Below are 21,679 nucleotides of genomic sequence, written 5' to 3'. Positions count from 1 at the left end.
CAAAACAGTCTAAAATGGTCTAAACTTAAATAATTTCACTTAAAACTTGAAAAGGCACATCCTTGATAATCAAAAATCATAAATTGTACATAAGCTGTACAAATACAAATACTACATCATTGTCTTTAATATTTTGATAAACTATTTTTGGAAACCATCTAATGTGTCTTTACTGAGCTAACAATAATTGCAATTGTAATGAAATGTGTACTTTTGAGTGCACCTCCCAGATGATCATGTTTTCTTTTGTAAAATAAATTCATTTGTCCACGGGTTCTGCAAATAAAGATTAAACCAAACATGAATTAAACTCTTGTGCCTTCTGTCTCGGAAAAAATACAATGAATGTTATGAGGCCAAAAAATCAACAGGGGGCGCTGCGCAACCATTTTCCAGCACGCTCCTCGGTGTTTGACGTCATGCGTAGATCCTAGCAACCTGCGTCATATTAAAACTTTATATTAGAAACAACAATAAGTATATATCAAGACGGATTGTTAATAATGTCCATAGTAATAGGCAGGAGTTTGAGTTTGAATGTATTTGATTTTGGGAGCCATTTTCGAAGGACTTATTATGGCACAATTAATAGTTTAAGTAGCCTATAAATAAAATACAGCTAATCAATGATTCCCAATCTTTGTCTCACAATCAAATATATCTGTTTACAATATAGAAGCACGTTATATCGTCAATTAGCTAATATTACTATTTCTGCCAACTATTTGTCAATGACCTTGATATTCAAAATCCTCCAATACAACATTAATATGTACTTTTACTACATTTCAAACCATTCCGAGCACCAACAGGTAAGGTAACCAACACGCGCGCTCACACTTACATAATGATCAGCTTTTAATAATTAAATGCCATGCAAGCAGCAAAATCTGGTGCAATAAATCGAATTTCCCTCTCACCACGTCCAGGAATCGGACGATAATCAGATTTGGGTGCGCACGTAAACTGTTGTAAAAGTCGCGAACGTGTTTAAACAATCTGCTTTCGGCGTTTCAACATAAAATCAAGTGACACATCCTCCTCTCTTTCTTTCCTCTTTTCTTTTCATTTGAACAGTGTGGCTCGTATTGACTTCGCAGTATGTAAAAAGAAAAGAAAGCCTAACATCACGTCTCTGTGTCAATCAGCGTGCGCTTTTATTTTGAAACGACGCGCGCTTTTGACGAGTCGCCACTTCTTTTTCCGCGTCAAGTTCGCGCAAGACTTTTTTTCTTTTTTTTCTTTCCTTTTTTCTCTTTTTTTTATCTTCCTTCCTTTCTTCCCTTCTTTCGCGGCGGGGCAAGAGGCGTGCGTTCACCATGACAGAGACGGCACAAAGTTCCCCTCGCCTGCCGCTGCTGCCGGACCCACCGCGCTCCGTGTGCGCACTTTTCGGCCGCTCCTCGCCCGCGTGTTGACTTCAGAGTGGATGCGCTTCGCCACATTATGCGAAGTCCGACTTGTTGGTTAGTCGAGCTGCGGCGGGTGCCCGACCGAGATAACGAAGAACGTGAGTATGTTGTGATGTGTGTGTGTGTGTGTGTGTGTGTGTGTGTGTGTGTGTGTGTGTATACAAGCCCCGGCGCTCCATTGTGTGTTTGTGTTTGCGCGTTCTTTTGAGCCGCACTATTTTAGCGCAAGGCATTTTCCCGCAAACTATCTTTTTCCCCCCTTCGCCCTTTTATCAACTCTTCAAAAGTGGCAGAGTTAGATTTAAAGGGCTTTAAAGTCGCTTCTTTCACATGATGACTTATTTCTGAGCGGGGAAAGTTATAGTTATATAGTAGTTCTATCACGTTCTCCGTTTGGCGCAGGACTTTCGGACAGTGGGCTGCGTGCCGTGCCTTCGAGGATACTTTCTATACAAAACTCTTGATGTATGACCCGCTTTTCCCTCTTTGATGTCGGTTTACTCGCGAGGGCAAAGTGTGCATTCTGTTTTGATGTGTGTTTTTGTTTTGTCAGAGGCTTGATAAAGAAAAGATAAGTTGCATTGACGAGATAATTGTTGAAACAAGAGAGGAAACGCAGACACGGGGTTTATGCATGCCCAAAATATTGCCATCTCATAAGTAATTTGGCCTTGATATTTAAACATCTGCATCTCCAGGGAGGAAATGCAATGCACAAAGGAGCAGTCACTGATATGCCCTCTGTACTTTAGACAGTGTAAGTGGAAGTTGTAGCTTGTTTGAGTTGTTTCATTGTGTGCATGGTTTTCTAACTCATTTGCATCACTGTAAATCTAATCTAACAGATGACTGCTACTGAGAGGTGGGAGATAATACATCACAGATGTTGTTTTAGACATCTGCAAAGTTAGAATATCGAGTCTATGGACTAAATTAAACCTATTGACTCTAAAACACTGACAGAAACTATGGCTCGGGGACCGAATGCGGCCCTCAGATGAATGTTTGCCTGCCCTCAGGAGTCAGGACTTGCAGTGAACTGGTCCAACGTTTTTTTTTTTTTACTACATCTCCCACTATAAGCTCACAAACAAACATTTTCGTAAGAGACAAAACAAAGATTACAGTTACAATCCTTAAAAGAAGGTGTGGCGACACAGTTAAGCCTGTTGTGTCCTGAACGCTTCACTGTGTCTGCCCCCCCCTCCAGTTTGGACTAACCCTTCAGCAAGAGCGATATTTCTGCCGTTTCGCCGGTCATTTTAGGGCCCAATCACGGTTCACGCTCGACTTGAACTTCAACCAAGACGCGATGCATTCCGAATATCGAGATACGCCCCCCAAAAAACCACACCACGATGTCCTTTTGACCTCTACGTCGACTTAATTACCGCATACATCTCAAGGCGGTTTGAATGTGCGCGCGCTCTTTGTTTGAAATGACTGCAAATGTTTCGGTCATTCAAACTCCTGCTAACTCTGGCAATGAGACTCTAGGACCTCGTTATATGCAAAGCCTGCTAACCTTGCAGTCTGGGCCTCGCAAACTGCAATCTGCAATGATATTCGAGGCTCTGACGTGCGACTGTCCCACACAAGCCGTTGCTATACTTGCAGTTGTGTGTATATATACGGTAGTGCTGTTGTCTCGGGTCGGTCGCATCTTGGTGCGAGGTCTTGCGTGCCTTAGTGAACGTCCGCTTACCTCTGGCGGCCGCGGCATGGAGAACAGAAACCAAGTGTGCGCAACAGCCGGCTCGCTGTCGTCTTCCTGTTCGAATCAAACCATTTGACTCAGTTTTTGTGAAGGAGCGCAGAGACATCCTCATTTCCTGGTATTTTGTGAATTGAGTGGTCAGTGCAGATTCCTTTTTTTCTTCAATGGCTGTGCACATTTCTAACTCCTCTCGGAAAAGGCAATTACTTGGGATGTTTACCACAACTGAATTAGATCTGAAATTGTGACTTTTAAATGTTTTGACATCTAGGAATGAACAACTAGAGGTATAAACGTATTACAAAGGAGGATATGGTTGAGCCAGATAGTTGTATGGATAAGCAAGCTGAAAAAAGTACACATAACCTCAACCTATACATCCCTTGAACCTATAAAAATACCTTTCTACACCAAATGGACTGCCTATATTGATTAAACAGTGGCAATAGGTGATGTTTTACTCCCAAAATGTTATTAATAAGAAGAACATGCATGACAAATTCAGGGTCAGAAATTTGTGACACTTGTGTAGATCTATTTCCACGCAGTAAAAGTACTACAGTACAAGTACAGGGAGTATGCGCACGCTGTTCGGCCGTGATTCTCTTTGCGAGGACTGATAAGACCAGTGGATTTCTCAGAATTGCGTTAAAGCCAGCGCGCTGCAATATTACAAGAGAACTTGTGACTAATCTCATTATGCAACGTCGTCAGAAATTACACTGCGTGCATTTCTGTGACACCAGAAACGGGAATTATTCTGTGGGAGTATAGTTTTAAAAGATATTTAAACGTCATTGAAAAACATGTGGAAGTTTGTTACTTTATTTGTTTTTTTGTGTGTATTTTGCATATACATAATGGTATGACTTGCATTAGATTAGGGCTGCAACATGTTCTTGGCTTGAGCCATTCCATGGAATGGAATGTGACAAGTCTTTGTTATTGCCTGGTTTCTTCTTCTTCTTCTTCTTCTTCTTATTATTTATGGTCATTTTGCCACAACTCGGGCATTTTTGACCCCCTGAACATTGATGAATGTCCCACATTGGGGCATGGACGCGATCGGCTTGGCCCAAACTCGAATAAAATGGAGCTTGCGAGAACGCCCGTCGCAACAGTGCCGACTAGTTCAAAAAACATGAAACTCTTAATCTTTGGCCCAGGCACATGAAACTTGGGACAGTGATAGAGCTACCTTTGACCTCAGGTCAAACCTGAGGGTTTAAAGAATAAAGTCTAAAGAATAAACCTAAAGAATAAAGTCTATAGAAAAAAGTCTAAGAGAATGCAGTGTCGGGGCAATTGCGATCAAAACACGGTTGCGTGGGAAGGCGGTCACGCGGGAAGGTGGTTGCGCGGGTGGCGAGAGCCCGCCGCTACGCGGCTTTAATTTGCTCTGGTAATTTTTCCATGAGTTGACTTGACTTTAGAACTATTATTACTACTGCACATGGAGATTTTACGAATACTTTGTCAATCAAATAAAGGTTGAAATATGGTAATCTAGTATGAGGACTATTATGTATTATAAAGGGCATTGTCTATTATTTTGATTTGATGATGTTGCAGTTTTTGCATGGTCATGCGTTTGGAGTCTGTATCGTCCAGACAACGATTATCAAAGTACGATTATGATTTTTATTTATAGACAATAGTCACCAGCTTGACACCACTACAATAGACACCACTTTTAATGGTGCTGGATCCGTCACAGTTATGCTACGAATCAGGTTAAAGTTGGGGTTAGAATTAGGTTTAGTTGTATTTTTTTTTTATTTTTTTTTTTATATTTGTTATCTTTATGCTTTTAAATTATATATGAGATGAAGCTTGAGTTTGTAACTTGCACAAAAAAATATTGACGAAAGGCCAGACTTAGTTTCCAGTGTATCTATGGGGTTTAGTGTGACGATACCCTGCACAGTTGCCTTTGAAACTATATTTTGAATGGGCAAAAATTCTTCACAGTATCATCTATAAACAGGAAGCTGAAACACATGAATACAGACCCATTAAAATATAGACCCTTTAAAAAAATGACCCTTTACAATACAGACCCTTTAAAATATTTGCCCTTTATAAGACAGAGCCTTTAAAATATTTACCCTTGACAATACAGACCCTTTAAAATATTTGCCCTTTATAAGACAGAGCCTTTGAAATATTGACCTTTTACAATACAGACCCTTTAAAATATTTGCCCTTTATAAGACAGAGCCTTTAAAATATTTACCCTTGACAATACAGACCCTTTAAAATATTTGCCCTTTATAAGACAGAGCCTTTGAAATATTGACCTTTTACAATACAGACCCTTTAAAATATTTGCCCGTTATAAGACAGAGCCTTTAAAATATTTACCCTTGACAATACAGACCCTTTAAAATATTTGCCCTTTATAAGACAGAGCCTTTGAAATATTGACCTTTTACAATACAGACCCTTTAAAATATTTGCCCTTTATAAGACAGAGCCTTTAAAATATTTACCCTTGACAATACAGACCCTTTAAAATATTTGCCCTTTATAAGACAGAGCCTTTGAAATATTGACCTTTTACAATACAGACCCTTTAAAATATTTGCCCTTTATAAGACAGAGCCTTTAAAATATTTACCCTTGACAATACAGACCCTTTAAAATATTTGCCCTTTATAAGACAGAGCCTTTGAAATATTGACCCTTTACAATACAGACCCTTTAAAATATTGATCCTTTACAGTACAAACCCTTTAAAAGTCAGATCTAACATCAGATCTAAATGCTGATGATTTTAAGTCTTTGCAATGACAAAAATAACTTGTATTTGTTTGTTTTTAGTTTTTTGTGTGAAGCTCAAAGTATATATGTAGATAAGATATAAAATGAAAAACTATTGTGTAGTCAATATTTTTTGTATGCATTTCTCCAGTAAACTTGAAAATGTTCAGTGTCTCTCATAATCCCCTATTACATAAACAAATAATGTGAAACACAATCTGACATCACTCGCACGTGTCTGAGCGGTTTTCATTTGACAAAAAACACCTTCCTTTTTCATATTCGTGATATTCTGAGGTTATTTCCAGCTTCTCCATTGAAATCATACTATGTTCCACTCCACTTTTGCCTCCATTTTGGAATTTTGTCCTTTTTTTTGGTTTCGTTTGTAAACCTTTTAAATAATCCGTTTACAAATGCTCTGTTCTTGAGTCATTCGGCAGTAAAGCGCAGAGACCGTGCTTGTGGTTCTCTCCACAGTTGCTCGGCCTGTTTTACCTTGTTAGCTCAGAAGTTCCCTGTGTGTGGAAAAAGTCGAGCCCGGTCCAAGCCTTCCAGGAAGTCAGCTGGCTGCAGATGATTCCCAGCTGATCCCTGCCCTCTCCCACGTGCTCCCCTCTCCTGTATGCAAGGCATGTAGGGATGTCACACAGTTTAACGTAAAACGGTGCAGGTTTTGAGACATCAGGTGTAGGTTGTTTTATCATTGTTCATCGTTTTATGTTGCACCAAAGCGACTTATTTGTGACATTACTCATTATTTTCACACTGGCAACCGATAAGTCTATCATGTTACTTCCTGGCTGGACATGAGAAGCAGATGTTACCTAGCTATCATAGGGTAAACAAAATCAACATACATTTTACTATAGCTATGATTTGACAAATAATAATACCTTTATTTAGGTAAATAATATTTTAAATTGTCATGAAATGTGTTCACTGCATGAAAATTGTCTCTGTATTTTTAATTGAACGTTGCTTATTAATGACACAGACGGAGGGACTAGTTTCTGGACCAAAGCGCTCCTTCCAGTAACTTTCAACTTTTATTTTTCAGTTTTTCTTCCCAAACTGCCACTTGACTGATGTAAAACTATGATAAGTATTTACCACAAGTTTAATTTAACCAAAATAACCATTATTATTTTCGTCTAAAAATGTGTTAAGTCCATTTCACTTTTGCCTCCAGTTTTCTCCGCTCTGGTATTATAGGATTTTAATGACATCATATTTGAAAGGGCCTTTTTATTGAATTCAAAGTAGTAGATTTTTCTTCTGACTAAAATTATCACAATTATCCAACTATCCAATTAGTTAACCAACCCCTATGATGCATGTGTGTGTAAGTGCATAGCCTCTGTAACATCACAATCAATCAAAGAGAGCAACACAAATGAGTCATTGTCAAAGTACTTGTGGATTTAATAGAAAGCTGTGTGCACGGGCTGGAACATTTGAGTCATGACTCAAAGCGCTCACAGTGCAGTGATTTGATCTGGCTTTGTCGTGAATGAGTGACTCTTGTTTTGACACGTCAGACGACGGCCTGTGAATGAAGAATCAGAATCAGAAAAGGTTCATTGCCATTGTCAATGAACAGAATTCACAAACATGGGAATTTGCTTTGCTGATTCAGTGCAACATAGAACGATGAACAATAATAAAAACAAGACATACAGAATCAAAACGGGATGTATTGAAGAAAAACAATTTAAATGTATATAAAAATCTAAATAGGCTTACTATGAACACAAAATGTTGTTCCGTACAGGTAAAAGTTTACATAGCTCGGACTGATGACTGATATATCGAACCTTATCAGCACAAATATAGGAGAATTTTCCATCCATCATTCTTTTTCCGCTTATCCAAGGCCGGGTCAGCAGTTTAAGAAGGGCCGGCCGAGAGACATAGTCTCTCCAGCGTGTCCTGGGTCTTCCCTGGGGCCTCTTCCCGGTGAGACATGCCCGGAACACCTCCCCCAGGGAGGCGCCCAGGAGGCATCCGGAACAGATGCCCGAGCCACCTCAGCTGGCTCCTCTCGACGTGGAGGAGCAGCGGCTCTACTCCGAGCTCCCCCCGTGTGACTGAGCTCCTCACCTTATCTCTAAGGGAGCGCCCAGCCACACGGTAGAAGAAACTCATTTTGACCGCTTGTGTCCGCGATCTTGTCTTTTCATTCATTACCCAAAGCCCATGACCATAGGTGAGGGTAGGAACGTAGATTGACCGGTAAATAGAGAGCTTTGCCTTTTGAAAAATTTAATAGATTTTATAGATTATTCCTGCCCCACAATAACATCGACTGAGAGGTTTTACTTTGCTGATTGTGGCAGTTATGAAATGGTTTCTAGTGTTTCTTCAGATGCCAAATCATGACATTCAGTTTGATGCCCATAGTAACTGGTGTAGCTCTTGTCAAAGTGCTTCTTCATGAGATTCAAACTGCATCCCATAGACGTGGACACAGCCTTTATTTTGTAATCTAATAAATAAATGCAAGAAAAAGCTGTTAACAACTTCTTCTGCTTTTAAACACATGCAATTTGCTCCGATACTGGTTTCATCTCTTTGAGTTCAGATGGGTGTGATTGACCGGTGGATTAACCAGCCAGGGACACATATCCGTCTGTATCAAAAGGGGGGAAAAAATCACATTGCACGTTGAAAAATCGTGCGGATTTCTGCAGGATCAAATGATCGAAGCACAAATGTCTGTTAAGGTGAGAGAAGTTTGATTTAGACTCTGATTGATGACCCAAGGAGCTCCTCCAGTTCACATGCGTCACTGAAGTAAACTAATCTGATTTCACACGGTTCTGTTTGGCTCGAGGTGCAACAGCGGGCCAGTGACCGGACTGAGATCTCTCTGTATAAAAAACACAGAGAGATCTCAGTCTGGACTTGCCAGACAAACAATTAGCGTCCAGATTTTGTCATCAGCATTACATGTTTATTCCCGATGACACTGTGATCTGTTCTGCACTGATTTAATCTTCCCCCGTCATTTATAAAGATGTTGGACAGACAATAGTTTCCAGGCCTGTGAATACTAGCTCAACAAGTACAACTCATTCTTACTAAATGAGCTGCCGTGTTATGTTTTATGATATTACCTTGTTCAAAATGAAAAAAAGGTACCGTCTTTTTACCAAACCTATTAGGACTCTTGTGGTTGTTTTCCCGTGTTTTCCGTCTGCAGCTCCACTTCCTGTGAGCCCGGTGCTTGCGCTGTGCTCCTCTGCTCTCTCGTGCCTGTCATTACATCTCCGGCGCCCTGTACTTTACCGTTTCCTCGACGTGCTCGGATCTGTGCAGCCGGTAATGACAGACTGCAGACACGGGCCGCATTAGTCACGGGAAGTCTCGCCAAGGCCTTGACATTCATGTTGATTTTTAAGATACATAATATTACCCTTTTTGGGATGATATGATCTGATAAAAGATAATAATCGTGACTTGAGGTGGGCGGTATATCTCAACAATCTTTTTGCATTAATAACATTTATTTTCACTATGCATCAAGAATGTGCTGAATTGGGCCTGTAATAATAAAACGTGAATAAAACTAACCACAAAAATGCAGGAATGTCTGTCATGTTTGGGAGAATACACTTGATATTTCTGTCTCATTTTTATTGGTCTTAATCATAGATAACATACTCAATTTGTGTCCATTAAAAAAAAAAAAGAAGTTAAATCTATGCATAACCTAAATGTAAAATGCTTTTTAAAATGTATTCTGGCTCTCATTCAGAAATTAAGCGATTATGTATATTACAGAAGCAATGCCGTCCCTTTATTAAAAATTTACCTCTTTTCTAAGAACACCTTGTGAATCTTTGGGGATCCAAACGTGTTGGAATTACTGCATTAGATGTTAAAAGTAAATTGAGGACTTCACTGATGTTTGGCCACGTAATCATCGCAAATGATCCAAGAAATTGTGACGATCTCAACACTAGAATTTTATATGGCAGCATCCCTATTTACAGTCAGTTCATTTCCTGAACATCAACCGAGGCATTTACAGTCACATTTTAGCTCTATTCAGACGGATCGCAAAAATATCATATCGTTAAGACTGCACTTTGTGTCAAAACTGTCCCCTGGTCGCTTTTACAAGCCTCTGCCGTTCCCATACAGCAGGAAATGACCCAAAAGGGACAGTGGTGTATTTCTGTGTGTTTTAAGAATAGCTGCATTGTGTTGTCGTGAAGCATGCATTGTTGTGGGAATGCGGGGCCGAGATAGGAACTACTGTGACCCAAACAAAACCCCTTAACAGACAGCAGCGCGGGTCACATGAACAGAACACTGACTGCTAAGGACATCATTAAATGAGCCTTTGCAGCGTTACTCTGTTCAATGTTCTTGCAAAGAAAAGAGAAGGCAAGAGTCAAACTATGCGCCACAGAAAGCGGGGAAGACAAAATCGCCTCAGTTTGTTTACTTTACAGATTTGAATGTGGTAAAGTTTTAAATGTCTTTGTGGTGTTGTTATTATTTTAACCATAACGGTAAGCGGAAACTGAATATCAAATATATAATGTATGATACATAACTTATTAAAAAAAGCAGTACGGGCCTATAAACAACAAAGTATATTTTTGTGAGGAGAAAAAATTGGGATACGAGACGTCCATTTACACATTACAAATGAAAAAGCATATATTGATGTGTATTTCATTGCTTTTTGCACTAGAGTTGGGCACTCTATCAACATTTAGATAAAATTGTGAATGCTGTTTTAACAATATGCAAAATTTGAATTTTGAGTTATTGTTTATAGCGGAAAAGGCTACAAAAAGCTGATTTTATATGAAAATATAAATTATATTTCAAATAAAGTGATCTTTCTCCACTTTTGTGATTAATTTGACAGACAATTCACATTTGTCTAATAATTAAACCTCAGCTAATATGTTTAAAGACATTTTTCTGCTGGATTGACATAATATTGTCCGACTATTATTATTTTTACTATTCTTGGGATTCATTTTTGTCCGTATTGCTCATAACCACATGTTTTTCCTCATGGAGCGAAATCTTTTGTTAAGCGGCCAAGGCCAAAGCCAAAGCCAGGTCAGGTTAGAGTGCAATCAAAGCCTCGCCGTCAGATAAAATGAACAAAACTATCGAGTGCTTCGTTTTTGTCATACTCTTAAAATAGATTCACACAAGCGTGGCACAGTTAACTGAGCTAGTTTGTTTGTGGGCGCAGACTTCTCTGTTCTCCTGTCTGGATCAGCTGATACGCTCTGCGGCCGATGGGAAGTGAGGCTAAGGTTATCTCATGTTTCACCGCCGCTTCCTCATCACAATATGTTCTTGAATTATGTAAGCTGCGCGGCTCGCTTTCCGCGCCTCCTCATTATCAAAGATCCAGCAGGCCTATTTATATATGCGTTGCCCTCAGCTCATGTGTTCCTTTATGTAGCCTGCTGCTTTCATGTTGGTCAGTCACACTCTGAACCAGAGAGTTCCAGACCGCTTTACTGTAAATGCCCCGTGTTCAGCTCTGTGTAAAACAAAGTCAAAGGCGCTCACATGACGACAGCACAAGTCAGCTGAGCAGATAAAGCCGACAAGTTCCTTTCCAAAACCAGTACTTTTGAACGAGATAAAGAATAAATAAATTGCATACAGTTAATTATATCGATACCAAGGTAATTGCTCGTCTATTAGTATTTGTTTGATCTTTCCTGAACGGTTTTAGAAAGGTTCGGATCTCTATAACGAGTGTCAATATCAACATGTGGTAATATTGAAACAAGTATTAAGAATTGGTATTAAATTACACGCTATTTGGTTTTAAAACGATCTAATAGTAAAAGGGAGATTAAACTCTCCATTGTCTCCTGAAAATGTACCCGACTGACAACCCAAAATGCATAGGTCCAAAGTATGTGTATCAAAGGCTGAATGGTTTTGTAAAAATGCTCAAACGTACACTTTTCCCCCTCACACTCCTCCTGTGCTTGAGCCTAGAATAGAACTGTGAGAGATACATATGATACATGAGTTTCTGTTATGTTATGTATAAGCTGCTGTTTCTATGACAAATTCACATCATATTCATGCACCACGAAAAGATGGACCGAGAGGATCTACTTTACTGCAGAGAAAGGGTTTCTAGCGTTTATTCAGATGCCAAATCATTACGTCTCTTTTAATAAGATTCAAACGGCAGCCTGTAGACGTGGACTTAGTCACCATTTTCTCTCGGGACACTTTTTTTGGTGGAATTTTTTCAGTACTAAATAGTTCTTAGAAAAAAATCTTTCAAATCCAGATTGTTTCAAAATCAAATAAAGGAAAATCCGGTTGTCAGTGTGAAAATAATCAACATGTGAAATGCGGTTGCCAGTGTAAAAATAACAAGTTAATAATATCACATTATCAGTCGCTTCGGAGTATAAGTCGCACCCCGGCCAAACTATGAAAAAAGGTGCGACTTATAGTCCAGGAAATACGGTATTATCCACAGAAAGTTGACTAAACAACTCAAAGCTTGTAAACCTGTAGACATAAAGGAACATGTATTCTATGCTTCAGCTTCTGTCACGCTCCGACAGAATTAACCAATCACAGTGAACTCTTAGAAGCGGCGCATGGCTTTAATTCCCTCCTCAGGGCAATATAAAGTTGCTGATGTACATGGATCGTGATAATGTTGTGAACTGCAAGATGATTTTTTTTATATTCAGAGGCCATAAGAATATTAGATGATTACAACTTTGGAGATTTGATATTGTAACCATTCAAATTGTGATTAAAGTTTATTATTGTGCTTCTTACTTGAAATGCCAACACAAAACTAGCTTTGTGTTGTTTGTTGAAGCTCCTCTTTGGGTCACAGTGTATTTTAAGCATCTCTTGTGCTCCTCCTCTCTGGACGTGTGACGTATCACTCCATTGTGAGACGGAGCTCACCAGGGCAGGGCTTCCTGTCGACGGCGAGGTCCTTAACCTCCTGTTGCCGTGCCAACCCATGCCACCTGGGCTGCCCACCGCCACAAGACGGGCACAGGCGTCTGTAATCCACTTTTTCTTGGCGTTTCTCGTTTCCTTCCCGCCCTGTCATTATCGCTTTATTCCTTTTCCTGTCAAATTGTCCTCCAGGAACAGAGCGCGGAAAAGTTGTCAATCTGTAAAACGATATCAAAGTGGGTGCTTGAAGCTCTGCAGAGTTAGAACATTGAGTTTTTGAGTTTGATATTTATAATACGCATGGACTCCCAGGCTTCTCTCACCCTAGACACTTCCTCCGTGTACGTTTCAGGCCAGAGAGACAGTCGTTTAATCGATTAATCGGTCGATGGAATCTCAGTCGACCAAAATTTGTAGTGGTCGACTAGTCCTTTTTATCTATATTATAAGGATTTAATTGGGACAAAAGGCAGATTAAACTCATGATTCTGTACACATAGATACATAATTTCCTCGTACCTTTCATCCTGTATTAATAGCTGTTTTTTTGTTGTTGCATGAATACAGATGCAGTTTAATTTTTTTTATTGCAGTTTGGGTCTTACACATAAAGATACTTGGTGGTTTTGAAAGTTTTTGCCACACCCTCTTTAGTGGACTAATCGGTCGGCAGGACACGTCTTTAGTCGGCCAAGAGTTTCTTTAGTCGACCACAGCCCTAAGAGTCTGCCCATAATAGTTGTAGTAGTTTGTGCAGTACATCTATATTAGCACATTTAGTACCTTCTGATTAAATATTATCCAATTATCGTATATTCAAATATTGAGATAGTCTGTTCTGTCAATATTGCCCACCTTTAATGTCATGTTTTAGTCACATTTCTAGTGCTGGTGTGCTTGGTGAAGGTCTTTGTAGTTTGTTAAACATGTTCTGTGTAACTTTTCTAGTGGAGGAGCCATCTGCTCTAAATTATATTGTTTTGCCTGGAATATCCCACAGTGTGGCATTAAACTAACCTATGGAGACGAGCAGGTGCCACTAGGCTTGTCAGATCTGTGCAGGGTCGACTCCGCTCACTGTTAGAATGGCTGTTTTTCTATTTTAGACCCACAATAACAGTAATCAAGTTTAGTGTTGTTCTGTGTAACATTCTTGCCTGGCGAAGCAGCTCCTCCTACTTTCTGTTTGAATGCAGGAGAATCTAGAGCAGTCCAAGTTTGGGTCTTTCCAATCACAGCAGCTATTGTAGCACGTGTCTCGCAAATGTGGAAAACACCGTCCGTCAAACATCCCCCATAACATTCAGAACAAAACCTATAACTTCTTTTATATCAGATTTACAGAGTTTAGTACTTTGTTATTGATTCTGCAGGAATTAGCTTTTTGCTTTGTGTTTTACATTTTGTCTTTCTTTAGGAATCATACTAAATGTGTTTATTTGATTGGTCATTCCACCTTTCAATCACACGTCTTTGCAAAGTTACACACTGCACCTTTAAGCTATTTACATCTTTACTGAACTCGCTGTGTCAAAGTATAGTCTAATTAATAATGCCTCCTCATACTCCCCGGTGTGTTTCACGGCTCGCTCGCTCTCCTCTCTGCTTTGTGTGTCGCTCTGTGATTCATTCAGCGATTTAGGCCATGGAAATTCAAATCTCAACCCGATCTGTTTTTAATCCCGGCTTCTGTCGTGCACATGTTGCTACGTTTTTGTGTAATTGGTTTATTTTTCCCAGCATTTTTTCCCATACGACCGAGTGTTTGAAGTCCACGCCGAAGCCTTTTGATGCTTTGCAGGCTAATTGAGACTCGAGCCTTAGATTGATTTTTGCTTATGCTTACAGAAAAATGTACAGGTCAGTAGAACGAGGCTTTTCTATTATTTAGGGGTACATTTAGTTGACGAAAAGTGACTCATTTCAATTAAATCAGAGCTCTGCAAACACTGCGCTGTAAATATTAAGTATCACACAAATATGAATGGACTATAAAATCTGTCACGAATGTTTCTTTTCTTCTTCATATCAGATCAGATCTAATTCCTTCCAAACAATGTGACTTCTTCTAGTTTTGCATCGCTTCAAAACAGCTGTTCACCTTTTGCTCTGTACAAAAAAAAACGTTTGCCTTTTTCAGGTTCAGGCTACATTTTGTGATCAGAGAAATGACACGAGCATATTCCAGTTCCTAAACAAACACAGATAGAGGGACTTGTTTTTAATTCAGACGAGGGAAAACATCAACTAAGATAAGATATTCCTTTATTGTCCACACATGGGAAAATTTCATTGTTGCAACGCAGGTAGATACAGAGGAAAAGGACAGGTAACTTATAGGAAGTTTAAAAAACACTCTCAATAGATAACTATAACCTGTTAAAGAACGTGGTGAAAAACTTGGTTTGTTTGAATGGTGCAGATACATTTTGTTGCTATGATGGATCGGTAAAAATAAACTAGATCGAAATTTAGAACTGATTTCAACACAATGATAATAACACAAACAGACATGTGTGTTTATTATTTATTTCCATCTTGCATTAGTTCTGATGCATCAAGACCGTTCTTAAACTACTGAGGAAAATCCCACCTTCATGCGCATCAGTGCAAATGAGTATGAAGTTTCAGTATGGATTGTCTGGGTATTGCTTCTTTTGACAACTCTAAAATGAACAAACGACCCACACAACATGGAGTCAAGACTGCTGGTGTGTAGAAGGAGGAGGGACTAAACATCTTCTGTCAAAACCTGAACCAAATGATTATGCAACTCACCACATGCATAGAAACCATCATGGAAGTATAGACCATATAAGGAATGATGGGCTCTTTTCTGCTCTTAGTCTGCGTCATTAGTTGTTTGCATTACCAGCTCTGTCCTCTCCGTCACTGGTCACCACAGATGTATAATTGTGGAAAAAAACAAAATTATAATCGAAATTCTTTGAAAAATCACATACTTGAGAGATCGTGATGCATTCAATCTTATGAATGAAAGTGAATTCATGTTCATGAATGGTCAAAAATTGTGAAATCATGATCTCACCAAAAGTGTCAACACTAAAATGACATATTTTGACATCGCTATGTCAGACTCGTGTGTAATTCAAGCTTGGCATTTCCCATGAGGTCAGAATTGGGATCAGAGGAGAACCAAATATATATGTCGACATCTGTTTGCCAAATCAACAAAAGTACATTTTAAGCAATTTCTCTGAGCATGCTCTTATGTACCTTGTGTCATGCCGTTTCCACCAATGTCAAATAGATTTGTGTTTATTCTTCTTTCCCCTTCACTTTTATGGAAGATAATTTGTTTAATTAGATTTTGAATTTTGGGGGGGGAATTGTCGCTGAAATTTGCAGTAGCCTATGCATTTTCCTTGTTTGTTTTGTTCTCAATTTAAAATTCAACATACAGTATATTAATCGAATATTTATATTTTCAAGCCTTCAGATTCAACAGTTTGAATTCAGAAGGTAAACATTTGAGGTGAATTTAGTGTTGCTATGGATACTAAGCGAGTGAATCTTGGCATCTTGAATCTTTGCTGTGACATTTTTCACTGCAAGTTTTATACTGTTAAATTTGAGGGCTTAAAAAGATAACATTTATTGTCACAAAGGGGTAATTTGTTGTGGACTACAGTGCCGCTCCAGGCTACAAACGCTGAAGCATCCTGAAGGTATAATCTCATAGTCCCTGTGCAGAACGTGCTATGCATTGAATATTTAAAATATGCTAGTTTTATTTTTTTTTTATGCAAAAAAACGAGTTCAAAATGTACTACCACAGACTTAAAAAAATATATACAACATCTGATAAAACAAATGATCATCCAAAGAAATTGACTCAATAATGCTGCTGTCTTTGTTACACAAGCATGTATTTTAGAGCATGTCTGATGGACTGTAATTATATTATTCATACATTTTGTCATTATCACCCATCCTTAGTTTGAAGGATACCTGTTAAAATTTGAATGAGTGGGCTCACCAACTCATTGTCTTCACAAATAACTAAATATGTTCAAGAATAGTGCCATTGACACATTCACATTGTAAATAACACAAACGTCATGTTAGACATATGGAGTGGGGTGTGTCCAGTTTAAGGTTATGTTGTACCAAACTGGATTTTCTTTCACACCTGGGTCATAAGAGACTTCTTCACACATTGCATGTTATTATTATTTTTACCCTTTGGCTTTATTGAGACGAGAGCACAGCAGGAAATTAAGCTACTAAATAAGCCGCCGTGCAGCTTATTTAGTAGCTTCATGCAGCAACATGCACATTTTTCTGCAAGAGATGCTTTTATCGCCTTGAGGCTGGTCTATTCTCCCGACACCTCATATTTTACTCCAGGTGTATGACCTCTGACCTCCTCTGAGCTTTAGACCAACAGCCTCAGATCTCAGTCCTGTTTTGTGTAACATTTGACTTGAAGCATTTCACTTTTAAGTTGCATCCATCAGATTTGACACAAGCTGTTCCCATGTGGTACACGGGGAGTGTTGTGTGAGTGCTGATATCGGCTCTGAGATATAAATAGGGCCTCCCTTGCACTTCCACTGCACTGATAACTGTTTTTTTTTAAGCCTTTGTGTTCCCAGACGTTTTGTTGTGACGTTTTGGACACTCTGGTTAAACATAAATGTAACTTAAACCATTCCCGAGTTGCTGTGGTCAAGATCTGAACTGATGCAAATCATGAGATTATTTAGCCGACAAGATCTTTCACGTGTTCTTCACACATCCTGTTTCCTCTCTTACTTGAATTAAAATTATTAGGCTGAACCGAGGAAAAGATTAGTCCCATGCTTAGTGTTTATGAGGCAAGGTAAGGTTCTGCAAGTTTGCATGGCTTTAGTATCTATACAAAGTGCTACAAGTGGCAAAATATTCCAGATGCATGTATTGTTACTGGTTTCTTTGGCTTTTGTGCAAGAAATTGCTGACTAGCTCTGTGTAGTTGTGCGTTCACAATGGCATAAGCCCCTGTGTGTGTGTGAGGGGTAGAGTGCAGAGTGAAGGAGACGATATCAGGCTTTTGAGTTATAATTTTGCATGAATAAAGTATAACAATTTATAATCACAATAGCAAACCAGTGTCGGCAAATTAACTTAAGTGCGCACTAACCCTTGATCAAATCAGGACTTTTATTTTGTTGTGCAATTCAAGTTTATTTAATGTTGTAAATCAGGCATGTCCAAACTACGGCCCAGGGACCAAATGCGGCCCCCTGGCTTCCTGATAAGTTGATCCAAACAACAAAAAGTAATACTGTTTAAAGTAAAATTGGAAAAATTCCAGCATTTTGATGTTATACCAACCTAATATTAAGGTTCCATATCTTATTAAAGGTGTGGAGGCATCAAAACAATGTCAAATGCGAAATTTCGAATGATTCACTTTGTCATTCAACAAATTTGACATTACCGGGTTGTTTGTGGCCCTCTGCTCCGTATAAGTTTCAAAATGCAGCCCTCTGAAAAAAGTTTGGACACCCCTGTTGCAAATGATTATTCATTTTGTCACTGAAAGTTTAGACTTAAGTTATATAAAATCCTATAATATTTTTGTATCGTATAAACAGTCCTAAGCACATTTATATTGTTTATAATGTTAATTAGCTCTAGTTAAACTTTCATTTCGTCTTGCATCGTCAGAGAGTTTGCTTAAAATTTAACTTTACCAAAGTTGCATTTTGTCCATATTTCTCTTTTTCTGCGGGTGACCCTGTCAGACCCTCAGCCGGGGTAAAAATAAAGTCAACACCAATTCAATCACATCTGGAGATCTTCATTCCAGCCACAGCAGACTTGAAAAGAGACAAAAGCCTGGGAACAGAGTGGGCCAAGCCCCTGGAGAGATACGAGAGGAAGTGTGCCCTTATACTGTGTTCTGTGTGTGTGCTGAGTCATGGCTGTGGCCTGGCTGATAGAAACAGACTCTGGGGGGGCCGGGCAGGGGGACCGCGCGTACTGAGCATGCTCCAAACCTACAGGAAGGGAAAGGGTTGTTGTGACCGGACACATCCTGGAACTTAAGCGACGCAATATTTCGAGGTGCCAAGTTTTCACGCCTTCATTGATGTTCACATCTTCTGCCTTTTATAACTGGAAATGATAATAGGACACTTGTAATATGTTTATAACATATAATGTTATGCTTACAAAGTAAATGTAACGAAGGACGCGGCTCCATGTTTGCCCGACCACAACAAAGAGCCTGTTATTACTTGTGGTTTACTGTGATCAGTTGGATATGACTGCCCCAACACCATCTGCACACATGCATCTGCACTGTGCCTCTGCCCTCTCTCACTCAGGACACTGGTATGTACCACAGGCACTTCCAGTCTTGAGCTACGTAGATCTACGTAAAGAGGGCCATCAAAAGTTTGGTATGTTGTCACTTAACAGGAAGTTTTCTCCTCGACTTCTATAGATAATGTTTGTGGCGCATTGGTCCCCACTGGGTCATTTTGACAGTCTACGATATGACGTGGTGTTGAATTGATACATTTTGGACGTCATGATATACGACTTAAATCTAATGTCATCACCAACATGATAGGAGTTTCAGTAGTGGATTTAATAAAAAAGCTATTAAGTATTTCAAAGTGCTTTACAGAACAAGACCACCACTTCGAAATTAGAATACAAACGAAACAAGTAAATAAAACTAAAAATAAAGTAAATAAAGTAAGCTATATGTATAGCCTGCGACGAGTTGGCCACTGTCCAGGGTGTACCCCACCTAAGGCCCGAAGTCACTGGGATAGGCTCCAGTCACCCGCGACCCCGAAAGGGAACAAGCGGTAGAAAATGGATGGATATATATATATATATATATATATATATATATATATATATATATATATATATATCCATATATATATATATATATATAGACGAACTTGTTTCTAATTTCTGGCCCAGCTGTTAACTGGTGCTAAGGGCAGAACCAGTTCTCGGTACCAAGAGCCAGCAGTTTTTGAGTGGAAAACGGCAGAACCGGTTCTGAAACTGGCACCAGTCCAGAATCGGCACCGGAAAAGGGGTAATGGTGACACAGCGGGAGGCTGCAGTGTGGTTATTGAGAAATTGTCTCTGTGCACTTCCTCAATCTGCGGCTCATTCAGTCTCTTTCCGCGTCATTCATTTCTAAAAGGACCATTGCTGTTGTGTTGTTTAAGATAAGAATACACTCACAGACTCTTCTTTACCTGTAATTGTATTTCAAGCTCTTTTGTCATTGCACGCTCATACTTGAGCCCTGTTTCTTATGTTTCTCTTGCAGTGCTCCTCAGCAGTTGTGGTTACTGCAATGAATGGTAACACTATTCATCCAGGCCACCGCAGCAGCACCGCAGGAGGAGGCTGGAGGGAGTTCTGTGAGCTCCATGCTATTGCCACAGCTCGGCAGCTCGCAGGACACTACCGGAGCTTTGCCCAGGAGTGCCATGACGTGCTGCCCCCGGAGACCTTCTCCAAACAGTTCACTGACCTGTTCCAGCAATACTTTAGCTCTGAGGTGGTCAAGGACACTCAGACCAACCCCAGCACCTGCCCCCACGCTCCCAACTCCCCGCACCTGTCAGAGGCTCAGGACTACCGCCAAGCGACCCCCCAGAGCACTGGAGCTGCTTTGTTTGCTGTTGTGTCCCAAAAAGCAGAGCCGGTGGCGGTAACTCGTGAACAGGAGGTACCCCTTCGATGTTCAGCAGGAAACCCTGTGGTGTTCAGGCGCGTTGTTTGTAGCCGTAGTAACGAAGACCTCCGTGGCTCTGAGCGACAGCAGGTGTCGCCGCGGTACTCATCCGACTTGTCCGGCTTGACCCCAGTACACTCAGATGTCACGCACTTCTCTGTCAGTCAGATTCGGCAGACAGTCCGCCGTCTGCTCCAGAAGAGCCCTCCAGCCCCCAGCCCCTACCCCAATAGCACGGCCCGTCAACACCACCATGTGGACAGGACCGAACAAGTGTCATTGTCCTCTTCTTCTGCCGGTTCTGACACTCCTCTGCCCGCCACCTTGTCACACCCCGCGACAGGAATGGCCTCTCACTTCCTGGAGCGCTTCAGGTGGCTGCGCCCCGGCAGCATGCGGCGCAGGAGAGCGGAGCTCGGCAGCTGCTGTAAAGAGGACCTGCTCCGCTACTTACAGGTGGATGACACCATCTCAGACTCTCAGCCTCAATGGCAACGCTGCCGCCTGCTGGTCAGGAGGGCCAGGGACACCCAAAGAGGAAGAGGCGCAGGGGAGAGGTACCAGATGGAGCTCTATGATCCTCCCAAGGTAAGGACTGGATCTTTTCTAATGTCATATATTGGGGTTATTTTTGCTGTAGTTGTTGATGGTTTTGGAGCGGTAAGTATTTTAATAATGCTTTCGTTGTTATGCTGTGTCATAAAAGCATGTGTCTTATAAAGTCTGTAGAGTACACACTGGCACAAAGTCATTTCCTGCCTCCAGTGGTTTCAGTCTCAGGGGTTTCCCCTCCACACAGGTACCAGTCTGCACCCCGACAATATGTGCCACTTTGATTTGCTTTAACTAGTAAACCTTTGTTGTTACAATTTGTAATGTGCATGTAAATTATATTAATCAAATAACTTGTAATCTAATTTTAGAAGATGGTATAATTCAGATGTCCTTGTTTATGGTGTGGTTATATCTCTTTAATCATATTTTGCCTCTCTGTGGTTTAAAACGATGTGGCCGCATTACATTTTCCTTCTCTCAAAAGTGAATACACCTCCTACACAGTTTCCTGTTTGTTAACTCAATGATTGCGCCTGTGGCCCTGTGCACAGGTGCATCTTTAAGGATGTTAAC

General features: G+C 40.2%; 1 protein-coding gene across 1 annotated transcript in view; it reads left to right on the top strand.

Annotated features, from left to right (window-relative positions):
- Positions 1-1,372: 1,372 nt before the first annotated feature.
- Positions 1,373-21,679, top strand: part of sh2b3 (SH2B adaptor protein 3) — a 54,045-nt gene continuing 33,738 nt past the window's right edge. Inside the window, exons 1-2 of the mRNA XM_072432879.1 lie at positions 1,373-1,510; positions 20,141-21,139. Coding sequence (XP_072288980.1) covers positions 20,168-21,139 — 972 coding nt within the window. The 5' untranslated portion in view covers positions 1,373-1,510; positions 20,141-20,167. The remainder of the gene's footprint in view (positions 1,511-20,140; positions 21,140-21,679) is intronic.

The sequence above is a fragment of the Eucyclogobius newberryi genome, unplaced genomic scaffold (assembly GCF_026437365.1).
Source record: "Eucyclogobius newberryi isolate DKJ021-1_F unplaced genomic scaffold, fEucNew1.0.hap1 SCAF_6, whole genome shotgun sequence".
NCBI lineage: Eukaryota > Metazoa > Chordata > Actinopteri > Gobiiformes > Gobiidae > Eucyclogobius > Eucyclogobius newberryi.
Note: the sequence above shows the minus strand (reverse complement) of the source record. Positions and strands in the feature narration are given on the sequence as shown.